The 27,198-nt window shown below is 33.6% G+C and overlaps 2 protein-coding genes across 3 annotated transcripts in view; one reads left to right on the forward strand and one right to left on the reverse strand.

Annotated features, from left to right (window-relative positions):
- Positions 1-16,508, forward strand: part of LOC143231856 (ras-related protein Rab-8A-like) — a 31,683-nt gene extending 15,175 nt beyond the window's left edge. The window contains exons 3-7 of one of the 2 annotated variants that reach the window (XM_076466591.1): positions 5,967-6,027; positions 6,543-6,620; positions 10,760-10,849; positions 13,154-13,267; positions 14,913-16,508. In XM_076466591.1, the coding sequence (XP_076322706.1) occupies positions 5,967-6,027; positions 6,543-6,620; positions 10,760-10,849; positions 13,154-13,267; positions 14,913-14,999 (430 nt within the window). In that variant the 3' untranslated portion in view covers positions 15,000-16,508. The remainder of the gene's footprint in view (positions 1-5,966; positions 6,028-6,542; positions 6,621-10,759; positions 10,850-13,153; positions 13,268-14,912) is intronic. The other variant, XM_076466592.1, reaches the window with a different exon arrangement.
- Positions 16,509-16,724: 216 nt separating this feature from the next.
- On the reverse strand, positions 16,725-24,442 carry dUTPase (Deoxyuridine triphosphatase). The gene is made up of 7 exons (XM_076466593.1): positions 24,352-24,442; positions 23,788-23,983; positions 23,099-23,190; positions 21,341-21,385; positions 20,710-20,784; positions 20,344-20,414; positions 16,725-18,134 (listed from the first exon to the last, which is right to left on the reverse strand). Exons 1-7 carry the CDS (start codon positions 24,362-24,364, stop codon positions 18,078-18,080), a joined length of 549 nt encoding a protein of 182 aa, XP_076322708.1. The 5' UTR covers positions 24,365-24,442; the 3' UTR covers positions 16,725-18,077.
- Between the last annotated feature and the right edge of the window lie 2,756 nt (positions 24,443-27,198).

Raw genomic sequence — 27,198 nt, forward strand, 5'->3', positions numbered from 1 at the left:
CAATATCTTAGTCGACTTGTATTAGGCCTAAAATCAGGAATGCCTTTGTTAAGCATGGTTCATATTTGATAAAGAGATAAACTAACACTAACTTTTGTACGTGTTATGCTTTAGGTTCGTTAGGGTTACCGTACTTAATACTATCAATAAATAAACCTATAATGTTTTTCTAATGTTATTGTAACGACATAATGTTACACTTTTTTTTTTTACGGACTTTGATAGGCTTTTATTAATTTGTTTTACAAAGTTTCTACTGAAGTATATTCTCAACCACCTTTTGTTTACATTCATTGAAATGACATGCGCACACATGTCATTTCGAAAGCAAGGAGCACACGTTTTCAGGGCAAACAGAAACTGGATATTATTATAATAGCTGTGGTAAAAATATTAGAAACTTATTTTTACGTAAACTTGAACTAAAGTAGTGATATTCGAACGTTACAGGAAACAAGTTACTAATAAAGTCTTTACGTATTCTGAGAATTAACTGTGTTGTGATTATATACTTATGTTTTCGAACACAAAGAAACTGATACAGCCCGGCATGTCCAGTTGGTTAGGGCACTAGATTCGTAACCTGAGAGTCGTGGGTTCGAATCTCTGTTATACCAAAACATGCTCGCCCTTTCAGCCGTGGAAGGTGTTATAATGCGAGAGTCAATCCTACTGTTTGTTGGTGAAAGGGAAGAGTTAGCGGCGGGTGGTGATGACTAGTTGCCTTCCCTCTAGTCTTACACTGCCAAATTAGGAACGACTAGCGCAGATGGCTCTTGTGCAGTTTTGAGTGAAATTCAAAAACAAACAAACAAGAAATTAGTATTCACTCGATATTCTTTGCCTTATTATGATAGTTTTATTTGTGTTTTTAATATTGATTTAAGCATAAACAATTAAACTGAAAACACTATATTTAGTTTTGTTTATTGGAATTTTTCCACCGCTCCACTCTGCTCGTAAGTTCAACATCAAACAGTTTCCAGCAAAGTAAAGTCTGCTTAGCTTCGCGGATTGTAATTGAAATAATCGTGTATACAGTTTTCTGTTAGATGCGTGTGTGACCATTACAAGTACTTGTGTTTCCATGCATAAATATACACCCTGTTTACTTGAAAACCTTATTTCATTTCATGGGGAGCCCTTCGATACGTTTGCAGACTTACAACTGGGTTCGATTCCCTGAGATTGACATATCACATACAGCCCAATATGTGGCTCAGCGCTAAATAAACAAACGTTTTTACGATGGAAATTATTTTGTGACAAGGGTTGAAAGCTCACGCGTTAGCAACAACAGGGAGTAATTAGCTACAATATAGACCAAATAGGTTGGTGTAAGTAAAACAGAAAGGTTCAATACAGCTGCTTTATGTCATATAAAACCCTCGTGTTATGATACAGTCTTAGTTTGTCTCTCGCTTATCTGCAGCAACTGTTCAGATGTTTACGACTTTGACAGTTTTCATTACCACTAGCCTTTCTAGACATCTGTAACTTGAACAGTGAAGTTCACGTGGCAGTCTCCGTTACAGAAAAAACTTACACAGAAATGGCCACATCTACTACTACAATAATTTATATGGAACTAAACTAGTTTATTGCAACAATAACTTATATAAAACTGGCCACATCTACTACAACAACAATATATATAGAACTGGCTTAGTTTACTACAACAATATCTTCTGTAGAACTGTCTTGACGTATTGCAGCAATAACTTATATAGAACTCACCTTATTTACCACAACACTATAACTTATATAGAACTCACCTCATTTACCACAACAATAACTTATTTAGAACTCACCTCATTTACCACAACAATAACTTATATAGAACTCACCTCATTTACCACAACAATAACTTATATAGAACTCACCTCATTTACCCCAACAATAACTTATATAGAACTCACCTCATTTACCACAACAATAACTTATATAGAACTCACCTCATTTACCACAACAATAACATATATAGAACTGGCCACACCTACAACATTAACATCTATAGAACTGTCTTAATCTATTGCAGCAATTGCTTATTTTGAACTGACCTCCTTTACTACAACAGCACCTTATACAGAACTGGCCACATCTACTACAACAACAATGTATATAGAACTAGCCATATTTACTACAACAACTTATATAGAACTGGCCTCATTTACTACAACAATAACTTATATAGAACTGAGAAGAGTAGAAGGCTTATATATAACGCTAAAAGTCAAGTATTAATACCCGTAGTGAGTAGAACAAACACAGTGCACTATGTACCTTTTAGTTTAACAGCAAAAGAAACCCAAGTTTTCTCATTTACTTAAAATATTGAGTGTCACTAGCGCCATCTTTCCGCACTGCTGAAAATGGCATTTACTTTATTGCGTAGTTTACCGTATAGTTTCGTCGCTATTTGTCCCTCGGTTGTAAACCTTCATAGTGTGCCAAAGGTTACTTTTCTGCTAATACACAAAATACGTCTACATTTCACTTACATGTAAGGTTATGAAAGTCAAAATACATATAATATAAAGAATGGTACGCAACTCGAGATTACATCAAATATTCTTAGCAAGTTCGGGAAAACGTCAGTGTAGAAGATTGCAACGTGACTTATCTTGGAAATGGATTTCTTGGCGGTTTTCGTTTTCTTATTCTCCTCTCTACACGATCGATGTAGTGTGTTATTTACCTACACGTATCCTTGTAGTGTGTTGGTTTTACTGTATTATGAAAAACAAGATTGGAAGGTTTTACACTTCTGTCAATGGTATAAGATAAGAAACCAGTAGAACAGTCCCCCACTGGTACAGCTATACGTTTACGGATTTACAACGCTAAAATCAGGGGTTCGATTCCCCTCGGTGGACTCAGCAGATAGCTCGATGTGGCTTTGCTGTAAGAAAGCACACACAAACACGCACCAGTAGAAAGGAAACACAATACAAGAGACATTGTTAAAAACTAAACGTTGTATCCAAATACATTTAATATTCCATCAATAGCTGTTCCAAAAACTTTAAATATTCCCCCTTCTAAACACAAGTTTGTTAGTGTAATTGATTGTTTTGTCTTAAAGGACAACTTAGCTATATTATGAAGTTTTTGTTTGTTTGTTTTTTTAATAAAGGCTAAGCAAGGTCAATTATTCCATAACCTCAGGTGGAGATTTCGGAAGGCTACGTCGTAACTAAAGTAGTAGTCACTATATTTAAGTGTATTTGCAGGTATTAATTGTTGTTGTTTTGAATTAAGCACAAAGCTACACAATGTGCTATCTGTGTTCTGCCCACCACGGGTATCAAAATCCGGATTTTAGCGTTGTAAGTCTGCAGACATACCGCTGAGCCACTGGGTGCTAGGTATTAATTAACAAATTTAAGATTACCATAAAAGGTATCAGTTAAAAAGGTTAAAGATAGCTAATCAGTAGTAAATAACTTATTTTATAGACTCAGTTTTCAACTTAAGAACGCATTAGTCAACTAACACTTGAAGCATTTGAATCATAACTTTTCACACTTTCACATTACGTTATCCATCGTAGGCCTCCTTAAATTCTACCAAATATCACACATCAGGTTTTTTAATCAATATGTAACTTTCACAAAGGGTCTCATCTGACATCATTATAGATTTTCGACGGGTCTGTTACAGTGGGCCTTATGTATAGATAGCGAGCGTGACTGACGTATGTAATTACGGAGGTGCGCCACTAATCCACATGCAAGCTGAGTATAATTCGTTTGTTACGGTCACAAAGAAAAGTAGGTCACGTTTAGCAACCTATCATTGGATAGTCTAAACCAATCACAATATATATATGTATTAAATGTGTATCTATTCGTGTCATTTACTTACTTTGTGCAACGATATATATGTTCAAGCTACTTGTTTTGCTTTCTACTAATAGTTATAACGTAAATAAAACACTTCCTTAAATTATTGGATATAAACATTTTGAATGTTTTTTTTTTCTTCCTGCCTTTCAAAATAATATTTTTTTTCGAGACGCTTTACAAATTATAATGTAGTTTGAGCCCTACTTCTGTTAACCCGACTGTTCCATGCCACTAAAATGTTGTAACAGAAGCATTATTAAACAAAATACGAAGTAACGCTAAAAAGATCTGGCATAAATAGATTGAACGGTACCTCAAAAGACATTAGTGCTAAACGTTCACATATCCCAAGGGCTCAAACAACGACATCCCTAATTTTGGATTGATAAACAAGGCAAGTGCAGCCAGCTACTAGCATTCTCCGCCTCCACCTCTTAGCCGAAAAATTGAATTAACCGTCACTGTTATAATGCGTCCAAAGCTCGATGGTATATCAGGGACTGGAACCTAGGACCTTCTGCTGCCCAGATGATTTTAAATTTTCCTGTATTTTTAACTGTAAATCTAATCTGTATACAAAGATAGATAGGTGGATACTTATACACAAAAAAACAAAACTATTTATATTTGTTTTTATATAAATTTAACAAAATTTCCGTATCTTTATATACTTCTGAAATTCATTAGTAGCGTCTAAAGAAACGGAGGTTCCTCTACGAGATTTGTTTTAGAAATTTGTGCAAAGTTACACGAGGACTATCAGCGCTAGAATTGTAAGACTAGAGGAAGACAGCTAATCCTAACCACCCACCGCCAACTCTTGGGCTACTCTTTCACCAATAAATAGTAGAATTGATTGTGACATTATAACACCCCACGACTAAAACGACAAGCGTATTTGGTGTGATGGGGATTCGAACCCACGATCATCGAGCGTCCTAACCACCTGGCCTTTGCAGGCTTTATATAGCAAGCATATAAATGTGTATCTAATCTCAGTGGTGATGACTTAAATTGAATGAACAGTTATTGTTCAACAGACCCCTCACGAGACAGTAGTGAAAATTTTTGTTTTAAGAGAAAAAAAACAAAAACCACTCAATCTGTTTTCTCTTAAATTGAACTAATATTTTTGGACATTTTTATTGGCTAAAAAGAAGGTATTTCCCACAATGCTTTAGCATTTGGACTGCGATTTGAGTGGTAAAGTGACTGGAACCCGTCAGCGCATCACGGGATTAGCAGTCAAACACAAGAAACATGGAAGTATCTAAACGACACACAAAGATATTCAGAAACTGTTTAGAATCACCTTGGTAAATACTGTGCAGCAAACTAAGTACAATATGACACATGTAGCTGCTTTCAAAACGTTGCTGTCTGCTGATCCCACTGTTGACTATCGTGATACTTCGATCTTCCTTACTGAATCACAAGTAAAATCGTTCGTATTTCATTTGAAAGTTAAATATAAAAAAATGATAACAGAAGCATAAAAAGTTAGTAGTTGTTTAATTAATGATACTGATAATGTGGCTTTATTGTTATATATACTGAATTTACTCACAGCAGGTAATGTATCAATTAGCAAACCAAAACCTGTCTCGAAAAAAATACGTTCAAGTCCACCCTTTATGGGAGTTTCCCGATGAAGTTACTTTTAATATTCAACAAACTGTAAAGTAAAGACACTCTTGGCTCCTGAAGAACGTGTTAATAAAGGCAAACACACGTTAATAGAAAAACACCTTCCTACATTTTCCAGAATCATGTGTTTATAATGGGTAGACTTATTATTGTTCCGCTTCTAGAACATCTTGAAATACAAGACATAACAATATAAATTCTTCAGTAGCCCTATTATAGAAACTCAGAGTAAATAACAAAAGCATATAAATCATATTTAGAAATATCCAGTGCCGACGAGGACTTTCCAAACACCAATTAGTTCTCATTAGACCAACTGAGATGCGTAATAAGTTGCAGTAGTCGATGGGATATTATATCATCAACTTTCATAAAATAGATTTAGTAAGTTAAATGTAATTATTACGAATTTTATTTAATTCGTTTTCAAATTAGATTTGTTAAATACGTTTGTCTTGTTTTTTTTGTTAGGGACACGGCTGGCCAGGAAAGGTTTCGAACTTTGACCACAGCTTACTACAGAGGCGCTATGGTAAAAAAGTATTGGTCTTCTTACATGCGATTTTTTTTTCAAACTCAGTTTCTTTTACTAGTTTTTGTTGTTGTTACGGTCTTTTCCTTATTATTAGCTTTCAATGTTCTACACATAACTAACCGTACAAAATATTGCTGGTTCCTTGCCTTATCATAAACTCTCAGTATTTTACACATAACTAACCGTATAAAGTATTGTTTGGGTCCTTGCTATATTATTAACTCTCAGTATTTTACACATAACTAACCGTATAAAATATTGTTGGAGTCTTTGCTATATTATTAACTCTCAGTCTTTCAGACATTATCAACTGTATAATATATTATTTGGATAAACATTTCGACGTATTTGTGAAATATTCAAGTCGATATGTTTACATTTCTTTATGTCAATGATACTTGTTTCATTAAAAATAATAAATAAATTATAAATGTTTCTATATTTTCTCATACGTAGCACTAATTGAAAGGATAATTAGTTCTAAGCTTGAGTTTTTCTGAACCTTGTTTCAGGGGATTTTAATCATGTACGATGTGACAAACATGGATTCGTTTAACCATCTTTCTTACTGGCTTCGTAATGTAGAAGAGGTGAGTGAACTCCGTCCACTGTATAGCAATATTGGATACAATAAGGCCTAATTCTAATGCATTTTTCTATTTTAGTTTTTCTTCAGTTGATCGACGATGATCTTACGGACTTACAACGCTAAAATCAAGGGTTCGATTCTCCGTGATGGATAAGGCATAGAGAGTTTTAAATGAGGATTTGAGCTAAAGTAAAAAATGAATCAAAACTACCATACTTTGTTACATAATTATCTCTCTATCTATACATGTTATTATTTTATGAAGTTTGGACTTTGTTAGCTCTGTGCCTACAGTGAATTCGGAAACAACGTGTTTATTTTTCATAGGTGAAATCATATTATTTAAGGAATGATTTGCATATATTAAAACAGTGGCGTGTTTTCACAGATGTGAGTCATAGAGTCACTTGTTCAGCACTTATATCTTTGGTCCACGCTAAAATCTCAGTGTTCTGATATATCAGTGCTGCCACTGGTATAATTATATCTTGATAAGGTATCACAGTATTTTTTGAGGGAGGATATCCCTATGGTAACGTTGTTAAAAAGGTAAACTTAAATAATAACATCATAAGAAGAAGAAAATCTTCAATATTCTTCATGGAAATAAAAGTCGCGAAGTAAAGCATTTAAGACAACAACAGGTTCTAACATTGTATCCAAACAGGTTAAGGATATGAGTGAGAAAGAGAACCTTTTGACCCAATACATACATACATATATATATTAATTGAGTTGACAGTTGTTTTATTAAATAATATCGTTAATAAAATAATAAACAAACATCTAAATGTGTTGAAGATTCACAAGTTTACAGCTATACCTCCAAACCAACAACTGTTTTAATCAGATGAACAACCAATGGAACTGGAAACACGACATTCTTGTTTTAACACGTACCTTTCAAATCCTTTAATACCAACAACCGTTTTAATCAGATGAACAACCAGTAGAACTGGAAACACGACATTCTTGTTTGAACACGTACCTTTCAAATCCTTTAATGCCAACAACCGTTTTAATCAGATGAACAACCAATGGAACTGGAAACACGACATTCTTGTTCGACCACGTACCTTTCAAATCCTTTAATGCAGCACAAATTGATTTTCGTGTTTTTGATTTGCTGAAAAAGAATCTTTGAAGGTCGACGTTCACGCACAGTGAAAGGTTCATGAAAAGTTTCTCAAGATGTGGAACCTAAGTAAACTCGAACTTCATATAAAGTTGTTATAATAAAATACCCAGAGTCAGACTATAATGTACGATCATATACATCAGATAAAGTGTGGTCATCAACAGAGAATATACATCAGATAGAGTATGGTCATCAACAGAGAGTATACATTATAGATCAGATAGAGTGTGGTCATCAACAGAAAGTATAGATCAGATAGAGTATAGTCATCAACAGAGAGTATAGATCAGATAGAGTATGGTCATCAACAGAGAGTATAGATCAGATAGAGTGTGGTCATCAACAGAGAATATACATCAGATAGAGTATGGTCATCAACAGAGAGTATACATTATAGATCAGATAGAGTGTGGTCATCAACAGAGAGTATAGATCAGATAGAGTATAGTCATCAACGGAGAGTATAGATCAGATAGAGTATGGTCATCAACAGAGAGTATAGATCAGATAGAGTATGGTCATCAACAGAGAGTATAGATCAGATAGAGTATGGTCATCAATAGAGAGTATAGATCAGATAGAGTATGGTCATCAACAGAGAGTATAGATCAGATAGAGTATGGTCATCAACAGAGAGTATAGATCAGATAGAGTATGGTCATCAACAGAGAGTATAGATCAGATAGAATGTGGTCATCAACAGAGAGTATAGATCAGATAGAGTATGGTCATCAACAGAGAGTATAGATCAGATAGAGTATGGTCATCAACAGACAGTGTAGATCAGATAGAGTATGGTCATCAACAGAGAATATACATCAGATAGAGTATGGTCATCAACAGAGAGTATAGATCAGATAGAGTATGGTCATCAATAGAGAGTATAGATCAGATAGAGTGTGGTCATCAACAGAGAGTATAGATCAGATAGAGTATGGTCATCAACAGAGAGTATAGATTATAGATCAGATAGAGTATGGTCATCAACAGAGAGTATAGATCAGATAGAGTATGGTCATCAACAGAGAGTATAGATCAGATAGAGTATGGTCATCAACAGAGAGTATAGATCAGATAGAGTATGGTTATCAACAGAGAGTATAGATCAGAGAGAGTGTGGTCATCAACAGAGAGTATAGATCAGATAGAGTGTGTTCATCAACAGAGAGTATAGATCAGAGAGAGTATGGTCATCAACAGAGAGTATAGATTATAGATCAGAGAGTATGGTCATCAACAGAGAGTATAGATTATAGATCAGATAGAGTATGGTCATCAACAGAGAGTATAGATCAGATAGAGTATGGTCATCAACAGACAGTATAGATCAGATAGAGTATGGTCATCAACAGAGTATGGTCAGATAGAGTATGGTTATCAACAGAGATTATAGATCAGATAGAGTGTGGTCATCAACAGAGAGGATAGATTATAGATCAGATAGAGTGTGGTCATCAACAGAGAATATAGATCAGATAGAGTGTGGTCATCAACAGAGAGTATAGATCAGATAGAGTATGGTCATCAACAGAGAGTATAGATCAGATAGAGTATGGTCATCAACAGAGAGTATAGATCAGATGAGTATGGTCATCAACAGAGAGTATAGATCAGATAGAGTGTGGTCATCAACAGAGAATATACATCAGATAGAGTATGGTCATCAACAGAGAGTATAAATCAGAGAGAGTATGGTCATCAACAGAGAGTATAAATCAGATAGAGTATGGTTATCAACAGAGAGTATAGATCAGAGAGAGTGTGGTCATCAACAGAGAGTATAGATCAGATAGAGTGTGTTCATCAACAGAGAGTATAGATCAGAGAGAGTATGGTCATCAACAGAGAGTATAGATCAGATAGAGTATGGTCATCAACAGAGAGTATAGATCAGATAGAGTATGGTCACCAACAGAGAGTATAGATCAGATAAAGTGTGGTCATCAACAGAGAGTATAGATCAGAGAGAGTGTGGTCATCAACAGAGAGTATAGATCAGATAGAGTGTGTTCATCAACAGAGAGTATAGATCAGAGAGAGTATGGTCATCAACAGAGAGTATAGATTATAGATCAGAGAGAGTATGGTCATCAACAGAGAGTATAGATCAGATAGAGTATGGTCATCAACAGAGAGTATAGATCAGATAGAGTATGGTCACCAACAGAGAGTATAGATCAGATAAAGTGTGGTCATCAGCAGAGAGTATAGATCAGATAGAGTGTGGTCATCAACAGAGAGTATAGATCAGATAGAGTATGGTCACCAACAGAGAATATAGATCAGATAGAGTATGCTCATCAACAGAGAGTATAGATTAGATAGAGTATGGTCATCAACAGAGAGTATAGATCAGATAGAGTATGGTCATCAATAGAGAGTATAGATCAAAGACAGATTCAATAATACTTCTCGATCTAACAATATTTGTTTTTCTAATTTGTACTGTCTTCCACATAACACTTTGAGCAATAAGTTCTGAAATGGATAGAAATATAAAATGAACTGTAAAAAATGTCATTTGATTGTATTTTTTAACAGAAACATTTCTATACATTTTGTTTAATGGGTCACTCTAATTTTATTTATTTTATAATATTTTGGTATATCCTAGAAACGTATATCTGTATATTTAAATATTTACAGCGATTCAGAAATAAACCACCTTAATAAATACACTGTAAATGTTAACATTTGCAGTTTTAATTCCAAACAACAGGTCTGAGATCTCCTTAGATCCAAATATTCCTGCACCAACTGACCAGATCAAAACGTAAACCAATAGTCAGCACCTGACGCTTAAGCGTTAAGGTAATAGAAACTGAAAAACACTTTAACTACAGTTTACAATCTGTTCTTGTATAATAGTCTTTCAAACAAACAAAATTTAATGCATAAATAATATTGTATTCAGTTTTTAAACCAGGATAGTAAACAATGATAAACATTAATGTGTCTAAAGTATACATATACAAATATATTTTTCAATTTTCGTCTTGCAGAACGCTTCACCCGATGTAGTAAAAATTCTGGTTGGAAACAAATGTGATGCGCTACATTTGCGACAGGTAGAGAAAGAAAGAGGTGAAAAGGTATGTTTGTTTGTTTTTTAATTTCGCACAAAGCTACTAGAGGGCTATCTGTGATAGCCGTCCCTAATTTAGCAGTGTAAGACTAGAGGGAAACCAGATAGTCATCACCACCCACCGCCAACTCTTGGACTACTCTTTCACTAACAAATAGTGGGATTGACCGTAACATTATAACGCGACCCTCAGATTAGGAGTCGCACGCCTTAACACTCTTGGCCATGCCGGGCCAGGTGAAAAGTAATGGTGTAACTTATTAATATTTGTCACAATTAACCATAACAAAACAAAATATTAAAATTTACACTATTCGCTAAAGTAATCTGTCAACAGACCTCAGTAAATAAATGGAACGTTAGAAAGTGATGTGATATAAAAATAATATTTGATTTGTTTCCTCATATGACCATAAAATATCTATAGTAGTAACAATCTGCATTAGTTTGAGAATGACAAAAATTCTATATATATTTCGAATTGGGTCAACTCTTCCAAGGTGCAGATGTCACCCGTATTATTTTGTCACCTCAATAACAAAAGGAAGGAAGAGAACCTTTGGGAATATTTAAACCATGGATGGCATAGAAAACATGAGTTCAGGAATTCTCCAGCGCCATCTTCATCGGAAAACCCAAAAATATTGAAGGAGGCGAATGACTTTAACATTGTGTATGGTTAGCACAGAAATAAAATCGCCTAATTCCAAAGCCTGTTCTGTACGAAAGACGTGTTATATTCCAAAATTTTTGGTAAACAAGAAATTTTCAACCTTCTCAAATAAAAGTGAAGAAACGCCTACTATGTTTAACTTTATCATCGAAATATCGCAGTCATTATGAGTAATATTCAACGTAGCGAAGGTAAATTTGTGTTTACTGTTTTCAGTGCTCGAGTATCTGTTTAATATTTAAATTGTCAAGATAATTTCAAAGTTAAAATGTATGTTATAAAGTTAACAAAATTTTAAGCATTTTACTACCTACACATTTCTCTTGTTTGCACTCGTTAAGCCAAATTCGATTTCGTAAAGGAATTGTTTATCTACTGAAGTTTCCTTATCGCTCGTCATGACTGTGTATTCACCTGTGGGATAACAGTAAGTCTACGAATTTACAATGTTAAAATCTGTGGCTTTATTCTCCGCGTTGGGCACAGCAGATAGCCTAGCGTGGTTTTGATTTAAAATAAACAAAAGCGTATTTTGTTTCTAGCCCACAAATTCACACTGTACGTCTAATTTAATACATTTTATTTACATAATAAAATAATTATAAAAAAGTAAATAATTTGGATTTTAAACACATTTTACTTACTGAAGTAAATCTGAATGTCATTTATATAATAAAACTGTAAGTTGAAAATGTGCTTAAACAAACTATTTTCGCTTTGTAAATTGAGAAAAAAAACACGCACATATCCTACAATAATTAAGGTCCTAGATTCGTCCACTATGTTTTTATTTTCTTAGCTAAGTTAAAAAAGTGAAAATTTACGAAAACTCTGTTGTAGCAAAAAAAAAAAAAAGTTCATAACGTTGTTTGTTCTTCAGATGTATATGTATACGTTAAGAGGTGTTTTTGTTTTTAGTCAATAAGGTCGTCGATTTACTTATTTCTGTATGTCAATATTTTTTCTTACGACTTGTCTCCCCACCTCGAAGAGCTAGTGATAAGTCTATGGTTCTGTTTGGTTTTAAATTTCGCACAAAGCTACACGAGGGCTATCTGCGCTAGCCGTCCTTAATTTTGCAGTGTAAGACTAAAGAGAAGACAACTGTTCATCACCACCCACCGCCAACTCTTGGGCTATTTATATACCAACGAATAGTGGGACTGGCCATCACATTATAACGCCCTCACGGCTGAAAGGGCAAGCATATTTGATGTGGCGGGGATTCGAACCCACAACCCTCGGATTAAGACTGACTTAATCACCTTGCCATGCTAGACCTGCTAAGTCTACGGACATACAACACAAAAATTCAAGGTTCCATTCCCTGCGATGTATACAGTAAATAATTGAATGTGACTATGCTCTATAACAAACAAACAAATTTAATTTGTACTGCATATTTTTCTGCCAGTACATTATGTGCATGTTCATTAACAGTGATATTTAAATAACATGAAATATTAATATTACTCAAGGTCAGTGTTTCCCGCCTTTTTTAGCGCCGCAGCGTCCCTTTGAGCAAAGTGGCCATAAAATATTTTAATAAAATGAAAATTGTAGGAAAATAACAGTTAAATGTTACGGTTTAATTTTAGTAAATACAACAACACATAAGACATGGTGACTTTTTTTTAGATGGCGGACAATTTTGAAATCCCTTTTTTCGAGTGTAGCTGTAAGCAAAACATCAACATTGATAGTGCCTTCCTAACACTAGCAAGGGCTATCAGGGAACAACGCGAAAATAAGGTAAGCCTTTTTTTTTTTAAATTACAGATTTCATCTCACTATTTCACGCAGTAACCAGGTAACAAATCTATCTTTTTTTTTTAAGTAATACACGTGTAAATGCTTCAATTCTGTACTTGACGTTCATATTTTCTGATGTCAGTCTAAATAAACCATGGAATTATTTTCCTTAAATTCTCAATGAAATATTGCTACTTTACGTAATGTACCGGTTTATACTTTGAACATTGTTACTTCTATGTAACGTGCTGGTTTATACCACTTTATTATAATTCATAGAACTCTCCAGTTGCCCAGCGGCAGGTCAGAAAGCTTATAGTGTTAAAAGTCGGATTTCGAATCCCATCGCGTAGCTTTGCACTTATCAATAAAAACGATTTATGAATAATTCTAAAGTTTGGTTGTTTATACATTTTTATGCAATACATATTTCGTTAACATTTATAATTACATAACTAATGTTTATATAAGGTATACAAGTTATATGATCACATGCGTTTGTTTTCAAGTTACCAAAATTGTCGTTTGACCTTTAATGATGCGTCTACTGTACTTCTAGAAGCCAAATGTGGCTTATATCGCACACACTTAAATGTGTGGCCTGTCAGTTACAATATATTTTTTCTTTACGATATTTATAGCTTATTACACATAAATTCTGATAAAATAAAAGAGGGACAACAACTCAACTACAGATCAGATTTTTGAAAGCTGTTTTAATACAGGGTGTTCAGAAACTCACTGTGCACTTATATATTTATTATCAGACAAAACTGCACAGTGACTTTCCGAACACCCTGTATTTCTTTTTCGTATCTTTTCAGTCGTGATTTATTGAATGGTTCTGATTTTTTTAACGCTGTTGTGAATTATATCTTGCTTTTAGTTATTCACCTTATGATAACATAAAACTGAAGTTAAGGAGGGGAAAATATTAATAATTATATATATATAGATAGCATAATTTATGTTGACACATTAATAGGTAACGTTACGGAAATCATTAGAACTTTACCGTAATATTATGCATTTATTTGATTATTTCCACTAAGACAGTGAGTGCATTTCAAAATTATACCGAGACAGAACTTCGATAAATGTGTTCGTTGCACACTTTACACAAGTTTATGGTGCAGCCACTTCTTTTATTGATTAGACAGAAAATATCAGTTAATATTACTAAGTGGCTCTGTATCAATTTTTCAGATACCTGCCATTCAGTTATATTTTACAACTGTTACGAAAACCTTTAATACCTATAAGAAAATTGTTTTTATAAGTTATAAGTGGGTGCGTTACCCATAAGTAATATTGGTCTATTTCAGAACGAAACAAACAATTCCATGGTTTTTATTTAGACTGACACCTAAAAATAAAGGAATTCAACTACAGAATTAAACCCTTTTTATTGTATTAAGCAACAAAAGAAAAAATACTTATCACCAGCACGTTACTATATGCTATAACGGACAAATTAGAATAAGCAGAATCTAACTTTATAATGGTTTGCGAAACATTTATTATCGTCTTTCCGTGTAAACACTGTAAAAACGTGTTTTTTGGTTATTTTAATTGTACGAGTACCGATTGTTTTGCCTTGAATACAGAGTCAAATGGAACATAAATACACACATTTTTTTCTTAGGCTAGCAGATTTGAAGAGACGGAGAAACTTAAACTGGAAAGAGCAGAAGAAACAAAATCGGAAACCACTGGAAGGTGTAGCTGTTAATTTAAGAACGTGAAAAACAACGTGGAGGGATGGAACAACCTTCCGTGATTCCATCTTCCCAGATATCGGTAAACTTTCAGAATGTTGGAACCATTAGTACACATGAAGAAGTGGCCTTTAACACTATATCTTACTTTGAGCATGACTCCTAGCTTTCAGAAGATCATTATAAATAGAAGCTAGTATTTGTACCCCTTGAAAGGACGTTTCAAATGTTCTGTTGAATGTGTATATATACATATATATTTATGAATTATATAAATTAGCCACGTTATAGGACTTGCACGCTTCATGTAGCTGTGTAGCACCTACAGTATTTACTTGTTAGTGGTAGCTTTAATATTAACGCAATGCTTCCAACGCCGATCCACAAAGTGAACAAGAAGTTCATTTCCTTTTTCTAGGCATGGTTTATAGTCCAAGACTTTCCATGTAAGAAAAACACAATTATGTATATATACGATTAACTTTACTGTATACAAAAAAAGTACTCCAAAAACGTAAGAAATAAAATGTAAGACTAATTACACATCTTAAAACCGAAATGTAATCTTTACTTCCGGTATGTTAACACTTTAACAACTTCGTAGGGAGTCCACTAAAAAAAAAACATTCAAATTAAGAGATTCACCGAACTTGAAACCGTTAAACAAATATATCAACACAAAAAAACCCTGGTGGGTTTATAACGTTAAAATCAGGTTTTGACATCCTCGATGAACGCGACAAAGTTATCCAACATACAGGTTTGCGAGTAGTAGATTGGAATCACAACATGGTTTTCACGTGGCGGGTTTTGTAGCAGAGAACAGTGGGATCACAGAATAAAACGAATTGGCTTCAATACAACTATTAACCAGTTTAAAAAGTTCAGCTTGTTTTTCCTTAATAAATTCTAAGGAGGAATTATAAAATAAAATTTAAAAAATGCGCCTTCTAATTACATTAGTACTATAAAAAACAAACTTGCCCATTAGCCCTGAAAAGCCTCAAGTCTTCAAATAGATATTGCTGACTATACAAATTAAGATTTTTTATTAGAAATTCTACGAAAAGTAATAACAGCAAATAATTTCGTTTTCTCATGTATGGACTCTCTTGTATACTATTTTACATATAATAGCAATTATCTATTTTGAAAGATTTCCATAGCAGTTTCCTTTTCTCCAGAAGTATGAAAACTTCTAAATCATTGTGTGTATTTTATATGTATTTGAATGTAAAAGACACGTCTAAAACATTCCTAAAATAAATACCTCTCTTTACTTAAACTGTTTTAAGCAATTTGAAATTAGCTTAAACTTTACATTGACAAAAAAAAATTAGTGGCATATTACATACTATCAACTACTAGTTTTTCAATGGATGTTTTCATGTAGCAATGATTGAGCGTTTGTGATAACATACTGTAGTGTTTAGTCGAAGTTGCTTTTTGTTTTGCATTTAACTTGTAACGTCAAGTTTTCTGTGGATGTAGGAAAGTAAATTGTGATTAAAACTTGGTATTCAACATGTGATGAAGTTGTCTCTTAGATTACAATGTTTCAGTTGTTTCTAATCAAATTTAACAATTCACTTTTAAAGGAACGTTAGGACACACGGGAAACAACCAGAATCTGGAAAATTAGTTCCATTATTCAAAATATTGTTCAATTTTGTAAACATGTTTGTTTATAACAGTATGAAGTACCTAAATCAGTAAAGTCACATCAAAAAGAGCACTAGTTCTCGTGAAAAATAAATGTTCACACACACGAAGTTCTATATTTATTATCAAACTAAATGTACAGGAAATTTGAAACTACCTTAACTTCTACCATTTTATTTGGGGAACTATCCTTATTTAACTCATCCATTTAATGAAAGCATTTGAAAACAGTAGTGCAATGAGAATTTTATAGTTTAAAATATTAAAACCAAACATATACAAGTGCAGAGACTTTAACCCTAACACACATATCTAGGTAACTTATGCAAAGTAATTCAAATACACACAAGTGCAAAGACTTTAACCCTAACACACACATCTAGATAACTTATGCAAAGTAATTCAAATACACACAAGTACAGAGACTTTAACCCTAACACACACATCTAGATAACTTATGCAAAGTAATTCAAACACACTTTAAAATGTATGTACCAAAAATACAAACACAGCAAATATTCTACTGGATAATAACAAGTCTTGAATATTAACTTTGAGTGTTATAACATGAAAATAAAAATTACACATTATACGGAATCCTTTACAAAAATTATGACAGACCACAGCTATGAAACAAAAAAACTACACAGTTGCAATTTTCTGTATGTAAACATGTAGCAAAGGTAAATTATTATACAGAAAAACAAGTGTAATATGTGCATAAGGCCAAAGAAAATACAATTTTAAATTCTGCTCTTAAAATATTAACCCAAGATAGAAATGCTTTACTGTAACAAAGCTGAAAAATTCTAAAAGTATGTTAAATGTTCATAAATAATGAGGTCCATTTGAAAAGTGCCTATTACATTAAGATTACGATGACACATCTCACCATCTCTTGTAACTGTACTTAAAGCTATTGCTGCATGAAATTAGATTCTTTACACGGGTTACTAATGTTTGGCATATTACACAAGTGCTTTATTTGAACACTCAAAACAGTTGACTGGATAATACCAACTTAAATTTGCTATTTAATTTTCAAGTTAAAATAGTGTCTTAACACTGATATAACACGTTTTTTTTTTTTAATGTAGACTTTAACATTTGTTCTTCAGTGATTTACTTTACTCTAACAGATAAAACTAAGTATTAAAACTGAGTTCCAAAACAAATGCACACTATGATATCCATATTTTCCAACTCTGAATGCATCATGAAATAAAACAAAGTCATCTTTATCTAACCCTTTTGATGGTATATGTAGAATTTATACACAGGTTAAAGAGACTTCTTTAAACTATTATTACATAAACAAGTATGTCAAGTGAATTTCTGAAACTTGTTTCTTGTGTTTAAGTCATGTGTTACAGGATTGGTCGTGTTTAGTGTCCTTTAACCAAGGTCACCAGCAAAGACTGACCCCAAAATCAGTTTCTTCCTGAAGATCCAAAGCCACCATCTCCTCTTTCAGTATCACCAAGAGTCTAGAAATAACAAAATTAATTTAAATCTAAAAACTATTCATACTCAAAAGCAACTAATCATATGTTTAAAAACCTTGCATATATATATATCGTGAATTGTGGTGTCTGTCCAAACAGTTGTCTGTCTCCTGTTTCACAAAACTGTACACACAGGCAAAACTCAACATTAAATTTTAAAATGATATAAAAACAAACGCAATTTATGTGGATATCAAATTTTATTTAACAAGTAAGATATTCTGCACTAAACTATTAGGAATTAACCACACTATAATTTAGGTTTTAAAATATGATGTAACTTTAAAATAAAATCGTAGATTTAACACACGTTATTGTTAAACCGCTCTTAGCATAAGTGAAATGCTCACCAATTAATTTTCATAGTGGATCATACAAGTAGCTCACTTTTGGCTCCAAATGAAACACAATTAACCCTTTTAAAGTCCATTAAATAATCTGGACTGATAGATTAAATTAACTCTTCTCATAACTGGGGATGGATGCTCTTGCTTGTCTCATAACGTTCAAGAAATATCCAATTTATGTAAAGGCTTCAGTTATATTTCTTGAATATTTTTTCTTAAACTAAGTAAAGAATATATTTTAAATTTTGTAATCTTGAAGAACAGAGCACACACTGATACTTAGTTAACATTGCAAACAATAGATGGCGTAAATACTTAACTATTGTTGCATTACTTTAATCAGATTGTTGAAACATCAAACTTGCCATTACTACTTGTCAAAGTCAATATATATAAATACAAGAAATCTATATCTCTGTTTGGGTTATTTAACACATTATAAACTTGTAGGATATTACTTGAACTTTATATCCTTTCAGGATATTTGACTGTAGTCTATCAAGTATGTTAAAAATGAGATACAAGAAACAAAATTATTGATTTTGTTACTTACTGTTACAAATACAAGTCAATCACTTGCAGCTACAACCTAAATATATAGTTCAATTAAAACAAATCTTGCTATGTCTTATAAAACAGAATCCATTAATGTATTACTACGTCGTAAAATAAAAATTCATCTTTCAGACCACACTGAGATGTAGAATATTTGTTTTTAAGCACCTGATAAAGTTTTCAAATTAGGCTATCTTTAATATAAGTTAATCACGTTCGAAGATAAAGTAATATCCATGGAAGGTACAGAGTAAAAACTATATAAATAACAGGTACTTGTGTCTATAACTAAGGTAAAACTTAACAACAGAGAGAACGTTGAAGATAGTGCAACTCTCCATGGTAAGTTTGATGAATACAAATACCACTCAACAAGTATTTCAAATCTTCATGTTAAAAACAAATTAACACTTTTAAACAGTTCTTTAATTGGTCACTATTCTATAAACTGAAAAAGAAAACAGTAAAAAAAAAAAAAGAAAAACAAACTAAGAACCACATCCTAAAAGTAAAAATGGACAACTTAATGTCCATTAGGAAACAGTTTATTAACAGGTGACTCGTGAGCCAGTGGAGGGAACGTTTTTGTTGAAAATATAACGAAACTACTCAACTTGGTTTTTCTCAATTTGAAATGAAAGTTTCTGGACATTTTTATTGGCTAAAATAAAACATTTTCCGTGCTCTTTTAGCTATGGAGTGAAGTGGTAAGGTGACTGATATTTTCTATTGTATCACAAACTTGACAGCCAAACACAAGTAGTACAGAAGTCTCTAAACGGCACATTCAGAACCACTCTGGTAGATAAAATGCAGCAAGTATATTATACATGTAGCTGCTTTCAAACTGTTCCTGTCTGCTCATCCTACTGCTGACTACAGTGATACTTCAATCTTCCTTACTGAATCACAGGTGAAATTATTCATACCTCATTTAAAAACTAAACATAACAAGGTAATAGCAAAAACAAAATGGTTTGTAATTATTTAATTAATGATGTTTAGAATGTGGCTTCACTGACACACACTGAACATATTCCCAGCAAGAAGACCTTAACACTAACTACTATGGAGGCTTCAGGATCTTGTATTTCACTTAAAATTTTATCAATTAACAATCAAAAACCAGTTTTAAAAAAATACATCCAAAATAACCCTCCTCGAGTATTGAAGTTACTTTTATTATTTAACAATTGCTCCTGAGCGACATGTTAAATTACCAAAGCATAATAGTGTAGTGTAACATGAAGATTTTTAACCAACAGACAACAATGATAATCCGTTCTTACCTGCAATTCTTTCAGATCAGGGTAGATGATTTTTTCGCATATCAGTTGAGCAATCCTATCACCTTTGTTTACTGGAATATATATATATTAATTTTTATAAAAATCATAATCCAGTAACAGAGATAATATATAACATTGTTTAGAGTCTTCACAAAGTAAACATTCTTAGAAGTCGTGTCACAAGATGCACAACTGAGTGAAGCACTTCGGTTTTCCTACAACTTCAAAACAAGGTAGAGTAAAAATGGTAACTCACAAACAAAAACTACGAAATTTGTTATTCATCTATTCCCTGCCAAGAACACTTCAAGTTAACACCATAACCTAACATCAGGGTTAAGGAAAGCATCATGTATTAATACGTACCTTTGAATTCTTTGTCTCCAAAGTTAAATAGCACAACACCAACATTTCCTCTATAGTCATAATCGATGACACCAGCTAAAAAAATAAAAAAGGCCCTCACTTACTTTCCATAAGCTTAACTTGTAGCAAAAAAAAAAAAAATAGTATTTCTCTACTGACCCAAGTAAAGAAATGGAAAATTTAAAACTGCTCATTAATGAAACATTTATTAATAACAAAGTACGTCAAAATTTGATAACAAATGTAACCAAACTCTGACACAAAATAACACTGAATTGGTTTTTCACATCACAAGAACCAATTATACCTCAACAAATTTGTCAGGACAAAATTATTTAATTACCTGATAGGAGAATTTAGTAATAGTTTAAATGTTCTTCTCTTGGCAAAAGGCCCTCAAGTTATTCTTTTATAATGTACCAAGTTTTGATCAAATGAAAATAATCTTAAGAGTCTTGACAAAACATTTTTTGCACTATCTTAAAACTGGACACTTAATTATAAAATGTATAATTAGAAAACCATTAAGGACATTGTATCATGCTGTTTCATAGCACGGTGTTCTAATGGCTGATTCACGGTAAGTCGACATACACACGGGTATCTAAAAACATAAGCACTGTTCTCTCACCTCCAACATCAATAAAGTATTTTGCTGCCAGTCCAGACCGTGGTGCTGTACAAAAACAACAACAGATGTTACAGTTATAAATTCAAAAATATTTAGTGCCACTTTATTATATTCTTAAAATATATAAAAGTATAAACCCAGACCCTAACTTAAACAGAAACAATAAAACCTCATGATTCAACACAAATATAATCTTATGCCTTAACAGTTTGTCACCTTTTTGATTATGTTGGAAAAGAATGTTTTCCTACTTGTTACGTAAGTTCTGCAATATATTTCTGTCAAGTTGAAAGTAACCCTAACAGTTGTTGTTCATACTCCATATACTGACAAATACTTTTAATGTATTAGTTAGCTCTTGGAGTTAAAACTGTTTATGTCAGTGAACACGTGATATACAAAACAGCTTATGAAAACTCCAAACCTGAACTACTGTACAAAGAAACAAAACTGGCTTCTTAAATATTTGGATTGAAAGGGTAAAAAATAATAACAAACAGACTAGCTTTAGGCTTAATATAAGCTGATTTACTCTATTCATCAATTGTTCGTTTGTTTTTTAACTTCTCCCAAAGTTAATAAGGCTATCTGTGCTAGCCATCCCTAATTTAGCAGAGTAAGACTAGAGGGAAGGCAGCTAGTCATCACCACCCACCACCAACTCTTGGCTTACTCTCTTACCAACTAATAGTGGGATTGACCTTCACTTTACATCACCCCACAGCTGAAAGGGCGAGCACGTTTAGTGTGACAGGGACTCAAACCCACAACCCTCATGCTGTAGACAAAAAAACTAATATGGAAGTACAATAACCTTAGACAACGAAGTCTGCTAATTACTTCTGTGTAACACTACACAAGGGTTAGCTGCACATAACTGTCCCTAATTTTCGAATGACATACAACATGTAAGGCAAGTAATTAACACCACCAAAAACTCTTGTTTGAATTAATTTAACCACTATTGTTATAATGCACCTATGACATAAACTAGTAACAATCATTGTCATCAAGGATAACATGTATTACAATGAGTAAAAAGTTTATGAAACTCTGAAAACTTAAATATTTCAACTTACTACTGTAGTGATAGCAATTACAAAAATAAAGTTCCAAGTGTAGAACTGTCCAACCAGAAAGCCATGAACAACTAAGACTGTAGATTTATGGGGTCACAAGTAATTCTGATCACTTTCTTACAAAAACAATCAGTGAGCACTTGACAATACACAAAAAAAAAATATGGTATATAATATTAAATATTTTTATAAATATACATTTAGCGAGTCTGCTATGTTTGTTGAAATAAATGAATGTGAAATATATTCCTGTACAAAGTTACAACTTGCACTGTGAAATCACCAAGTATGGAAATACCTCGAAATTATTAGAACATTTCCGGTTGAAAGAACATCAGTCTAAACAGTGCTAGTTCAAGCTAAAGGTCCCAAAACTCGGGCACAACAGAAAATTATTTCTATGAAAATTGTAACAACTCGAACCCAACACGGAACTTAAAAGTTGTATAATTTGTGTTAGTTGTTAGTATAGTTTGCTTAGATGAAAGCTCTAGAACAAACATTGTTTAATAAGCAAGGAATAGGTTACAATTAAGATACATGTTGTCTGCTTTGATGTTGCCTTATTCAGATGGACAACACCAGTTTTGGTGTTATACTTATTTTTCCAAAATAACTTAATTACATTGTACAACAACGATTTAAAAAGCTAACTTAAGAAATGGAAAAGTTAAACTACCTATTCGTCCATAGCATCCTTCTGGCACAGCTATCTGGATATCGGTCATTACAACAGCCTTACTTGCTGGAGGGATTAGATATTCGTAGGCACTGCAAGAACAGTAATTTATAGCATTATTTATTTTACATGAAATAACACAAAGAAAGAATTTCCTGGTCAATCGCCAATACATTAAATATTTTATGGAAAAAAGTGGAGATACACCTATATTAATACCAATGGAATTCTTCATAAATCACAACTTTGAAAAACGTAAAATAAATATAATTCTGAAAAGATTATAAGAAATTAGGCTGGGTTTCATCATACTACAATAATTATGTATTTTGTATGTTTTATAGCTTAACTGTCAGTAAAGTTAAATTGTCTATTAAATAAGTTAAGTAAATTATATTCCAACATTGCGAAGCGGACAGAGCTAAAAATGTAAGAAGTGAAAGTGACTTCTAACTAGGAACTAACTTTGGCACTAGTAATTAGAAATAGTTCTTACTTTTAGCTTTAGTTAATGAAAAAAACGTAAATAAAAACTTTAAAAACACAGTCGAGAAAAAGGAGGAAAACAGAACCAATTGTACAGGATCCCAAATTTTCTCTTGAACTTGAAAAGCCTGCTACAAGTTTCAAAAATTTGACAGTTGTTAAGAAAATAATTTTTAAATAAAGATATTTCATAATAAACCTACCTATACAAATCAAAGCCTGCAGCATGAGCCGAACCTTTAGTCGGAGTTTGTGCATTTGAAGATAATTTTGAAAATTTCAAAATCATTTTAGCTTTGGAAGGAACCGCTTCTTTACAACACGAATACTCAGATGAATTAATTTCCCGCCTTAATATGATGGTGTTTGTTAGAACTTGCCACCCTCTAGTGATAGCTTCTGTAAAGGTGATGTTTAAAACAAAATAATCTCAATAAATAATATACATATCATAATGTAGAAAAAAACAATTTTCCCGTATAACAAAATGTTCTACTAGTGGAATATATAACAAAGAATGTTAATCAATGCCTTCATAAAGCATACCACAATAACGAAAATTACTAAGTTAACGAAATAAATTAAAACACCTAGTGTCACCTGTCGTTAAACTGTATTACTATTTAAATAAATAACAGTGTATTATTCCATACTACAGATACGTTTACTCTAGTTAGTGTAAACCACCTAATTGCTCAATTTTATGTTTAGTGATTAAAAACACCACCAAATACAACGGTTTATGTTTATTCTCATTAACAACATACCTTTCAATGCCATGTTTACAACGAATAAGCCATTCACATCAAACACACATATCAAACTGTATTTTCCAACTCGATATGACGAACACGCCACATGGCGAGCCTTAAAGCAAACAAATTGTAATAATGTCAAATTACAAATTAAGCTTTTTATATTAATTATTAATCGTATCATTTGTATATAAGGTTTTTCTTGTTATCAATGTGTTTCTTTAGTTTTAAGTAATTCTTTATATAAAACCACATTAAGTAAGCCTAAAACGTTTTAGAATCATAAAATAAATTCGCACCCGAAGTTCAATAATCCTCGTAAATTGAAGAATCTCAGAGCCTAAATTATATATCAGTTAAATTGTTTAGTTGTAATATTCCACTTTTTTGTTATAAGCCTTTCAATTGTATAAATCGAAGGTAAATGGTTGTCGCTTTAAACAAATATAGCTAAGTTTAAATGCTCCGTTTTTATTTTCCGTATGCTATACCCGCTTGTAGTATTTCTTACTCTCCAGTGGCTCAGCTATAAGTTAGCCGGCTTACGGTACCAAAAATAAGGTTTCGATACTCGTGATTGGTAGAGCACAGATAGACCAATATGTAGCTTTGCGCTGAACGAAATCAAACCAGCTTGTACATTGATAATATAAGTTATGGATGGTTTATCACGTTATATTAAAGGAACTTTGGTCAAGTATACTCTTCAAAGAAAGAAACGCAAAAGACAAAATATGAGACAAATTGTTAACAAGTTTATTCCGGGTAGTTCTGTATGACATGTGTGAAACTTTGCACATTCACTGCTGAACATCCAAAGTCTGCAAAGGCGAAGTCCACGCTCACTAGGTGAAGTTTAACGTCACTCAACGTCAATAACGAGTATGCCCCCCGTGAGTATCAATAACTGCTTGGCATCTCCTGCCCATGGAAGCGATGAGATGACGAATCACATCCTGTGGAATGGCTGTCCACTCAGCCTGCAAAGCTGCTGCAAGCTGAGGTAGAGTCTGCGGTTGAGGTTGTCGCCGTTGCAGACGTCGATCCAACTCGTCCCGAAGATGTTCGATGGGGTTTAAATCTGATGATCTGGAGGGCCAGGGAAGAACTTTGATGTTGTGGTGTCTCAAGAAGACAGTAGTGAGTCGGGCTGTGTGAGGACGGGCGTTATTATGTTGAAAAACGTCGTTGACGTTCACCATGATGGATTGTACATGGGGCCTAAGAATCTCGTCGACGTATCATTGAGCCGTAAGATTCCCTCGAATGTGCAAAAGGTCTGTTCTGGAATTGTAGGCGATGGCAGCCCACATCATGACGCTGCCACCACCAAATCTGTCAACATCCTGCACACAGTTTGCTACAAAACGTTCACCTCGGCGACGATAAACACGGGTCCTTCCATCCTGCTTACGAAGCATAAAATGTGATTCATCGCTGAATCAAACATGCCTCCATCATCGATGAGGCCATACCCGATGTGCCCGAGTCCACTGCAGCCGTGCTTGACGATGTTGCTGGGTGAGGATGACGCCTCTGACTGGACATCGAGGCCGGATTCCTGCATCTCGTAGACGGTTGGGTACCGTCTGATCGGAAATCCTACGCAGCCCTGGTATGGTTGAGGCAGTAGATGTCGCAGTGGTGGTCCTATCCTTGAAGGTGACATAACCGGATGTTACGATCTTGTGCGGGCGTGGTCACACGAGGTCTGCCAAATCGTGGACGGTCACGAGTTGATCCATGTTGTTGGTGACGATTCCATAGGCTTGTGATGGTGCTTGGGTGGACATTCACAGCTCTGGCAACATCTGATCGAGATTCGCCTGCTTCCAGCGACCAATGGCGTTGTTGCGTTGTGCTTCAGTCAGTCTTGGCGTAACTGTATTGCGTGTCGGTGGCTTAACACTGAGCTATGGAAACCGAGAATCCGTCACTTTTATGGGAATTTTGCACATGTTGCACTTGCAGAACATGCAGATCTCTCAAACAAAGTTATTGGACACGCATGCGTTTTGGCGAAAAATCCGATGCTTTCCTCCGTTTTCAAAGTGCACAACTTTTATTGTCATTTTGGTCTGACAATCAGTGCCTTAACACGTGTATCATCACATACTCTGAGCTTGTAACGTTATTACATATATTTCTCTTTAAAATAACAAAAATATCCCTTTTGCGTTTCTTGTTTTGAAAAGTATATATCAACAAATACCTGTGACAAACATAACCTAATATAAAGTCGCTGTGAAATGGCATGTCTCAGAAGCACATTATGATATTACTTGGTGTTGCGTAGATAATGTGATGCCACCGAAAATGAATTTCTTTTGGAATGGCATATAATATTATTTTTTTGACGAAAATATTCATACACTAAGATAATAACAATGGCTCTATATCAGAGATTTAGAATTTCCTTAATGGATGCATTTATTTTAGTTAATAGTATATGAATACAAAATAATATGGGTTAAACTGGGCCACTAGAACCATCTGCAAAGAGACTAATAAAATGTACGCCAGCCGTAGTCAGCAAAATCCAGCATCATGTATTAGGTGAGAATCCATCAACACAATGTTCGGTTACAATAGCCATCTGTTTACTTCACGCAACAGTACGCATGATGAACAGCAGTGATCTCCGTCTGGAAAGGCAACATAAGTCATGTGTACACAAGCTATTTCCACAACATAAACAACGGACCATCGAATATTTCAAGAAGCTAGAAAATGAAATACGTATTTTTTGTATTCTATACAGTCGTCAAAAACAGTGCCTATATATTTCTTTACAATTGGACAATTGGTTTGTTTTGAATTTCGCGCAAAGCTACACGAGGGCTATCTACGCTAGCCGTC

The sequence above is a fragment of the Tachypleus tridentatus genome, chromosome 11 (genome assembly GCF_004210375.1).
Source record: "Tachypleus tridentatus isolate NWPU-2018 chromosome 11, ASM421037v1, whole genome shotgun sequence".
Lineage (NCBI taxonomy): Eukaryota > Metazoa > Arthropoda > Merostomata > Xiphosura > Limulidae > Tachypleus > Tachypleus tridentatus.

Coding starts and splice junctions, on each gene's coding strand:
- dUTPase (XM_076466593.1), bottom strand. Junction 23,191..23,787: donor GCAGGCTTTGATTTGTATAG/GTAGGTTTATTA, acceptor CTGTTCTTGCAG/TGCCTACGAATATCTAATCC. Junction 21,386..23,098: donor AGGATGCTATGGACGAATAG/GTAGTTTAACTT, acceptor GTTTTTGTACAG/CACCACGGTCTGGACTGGCA.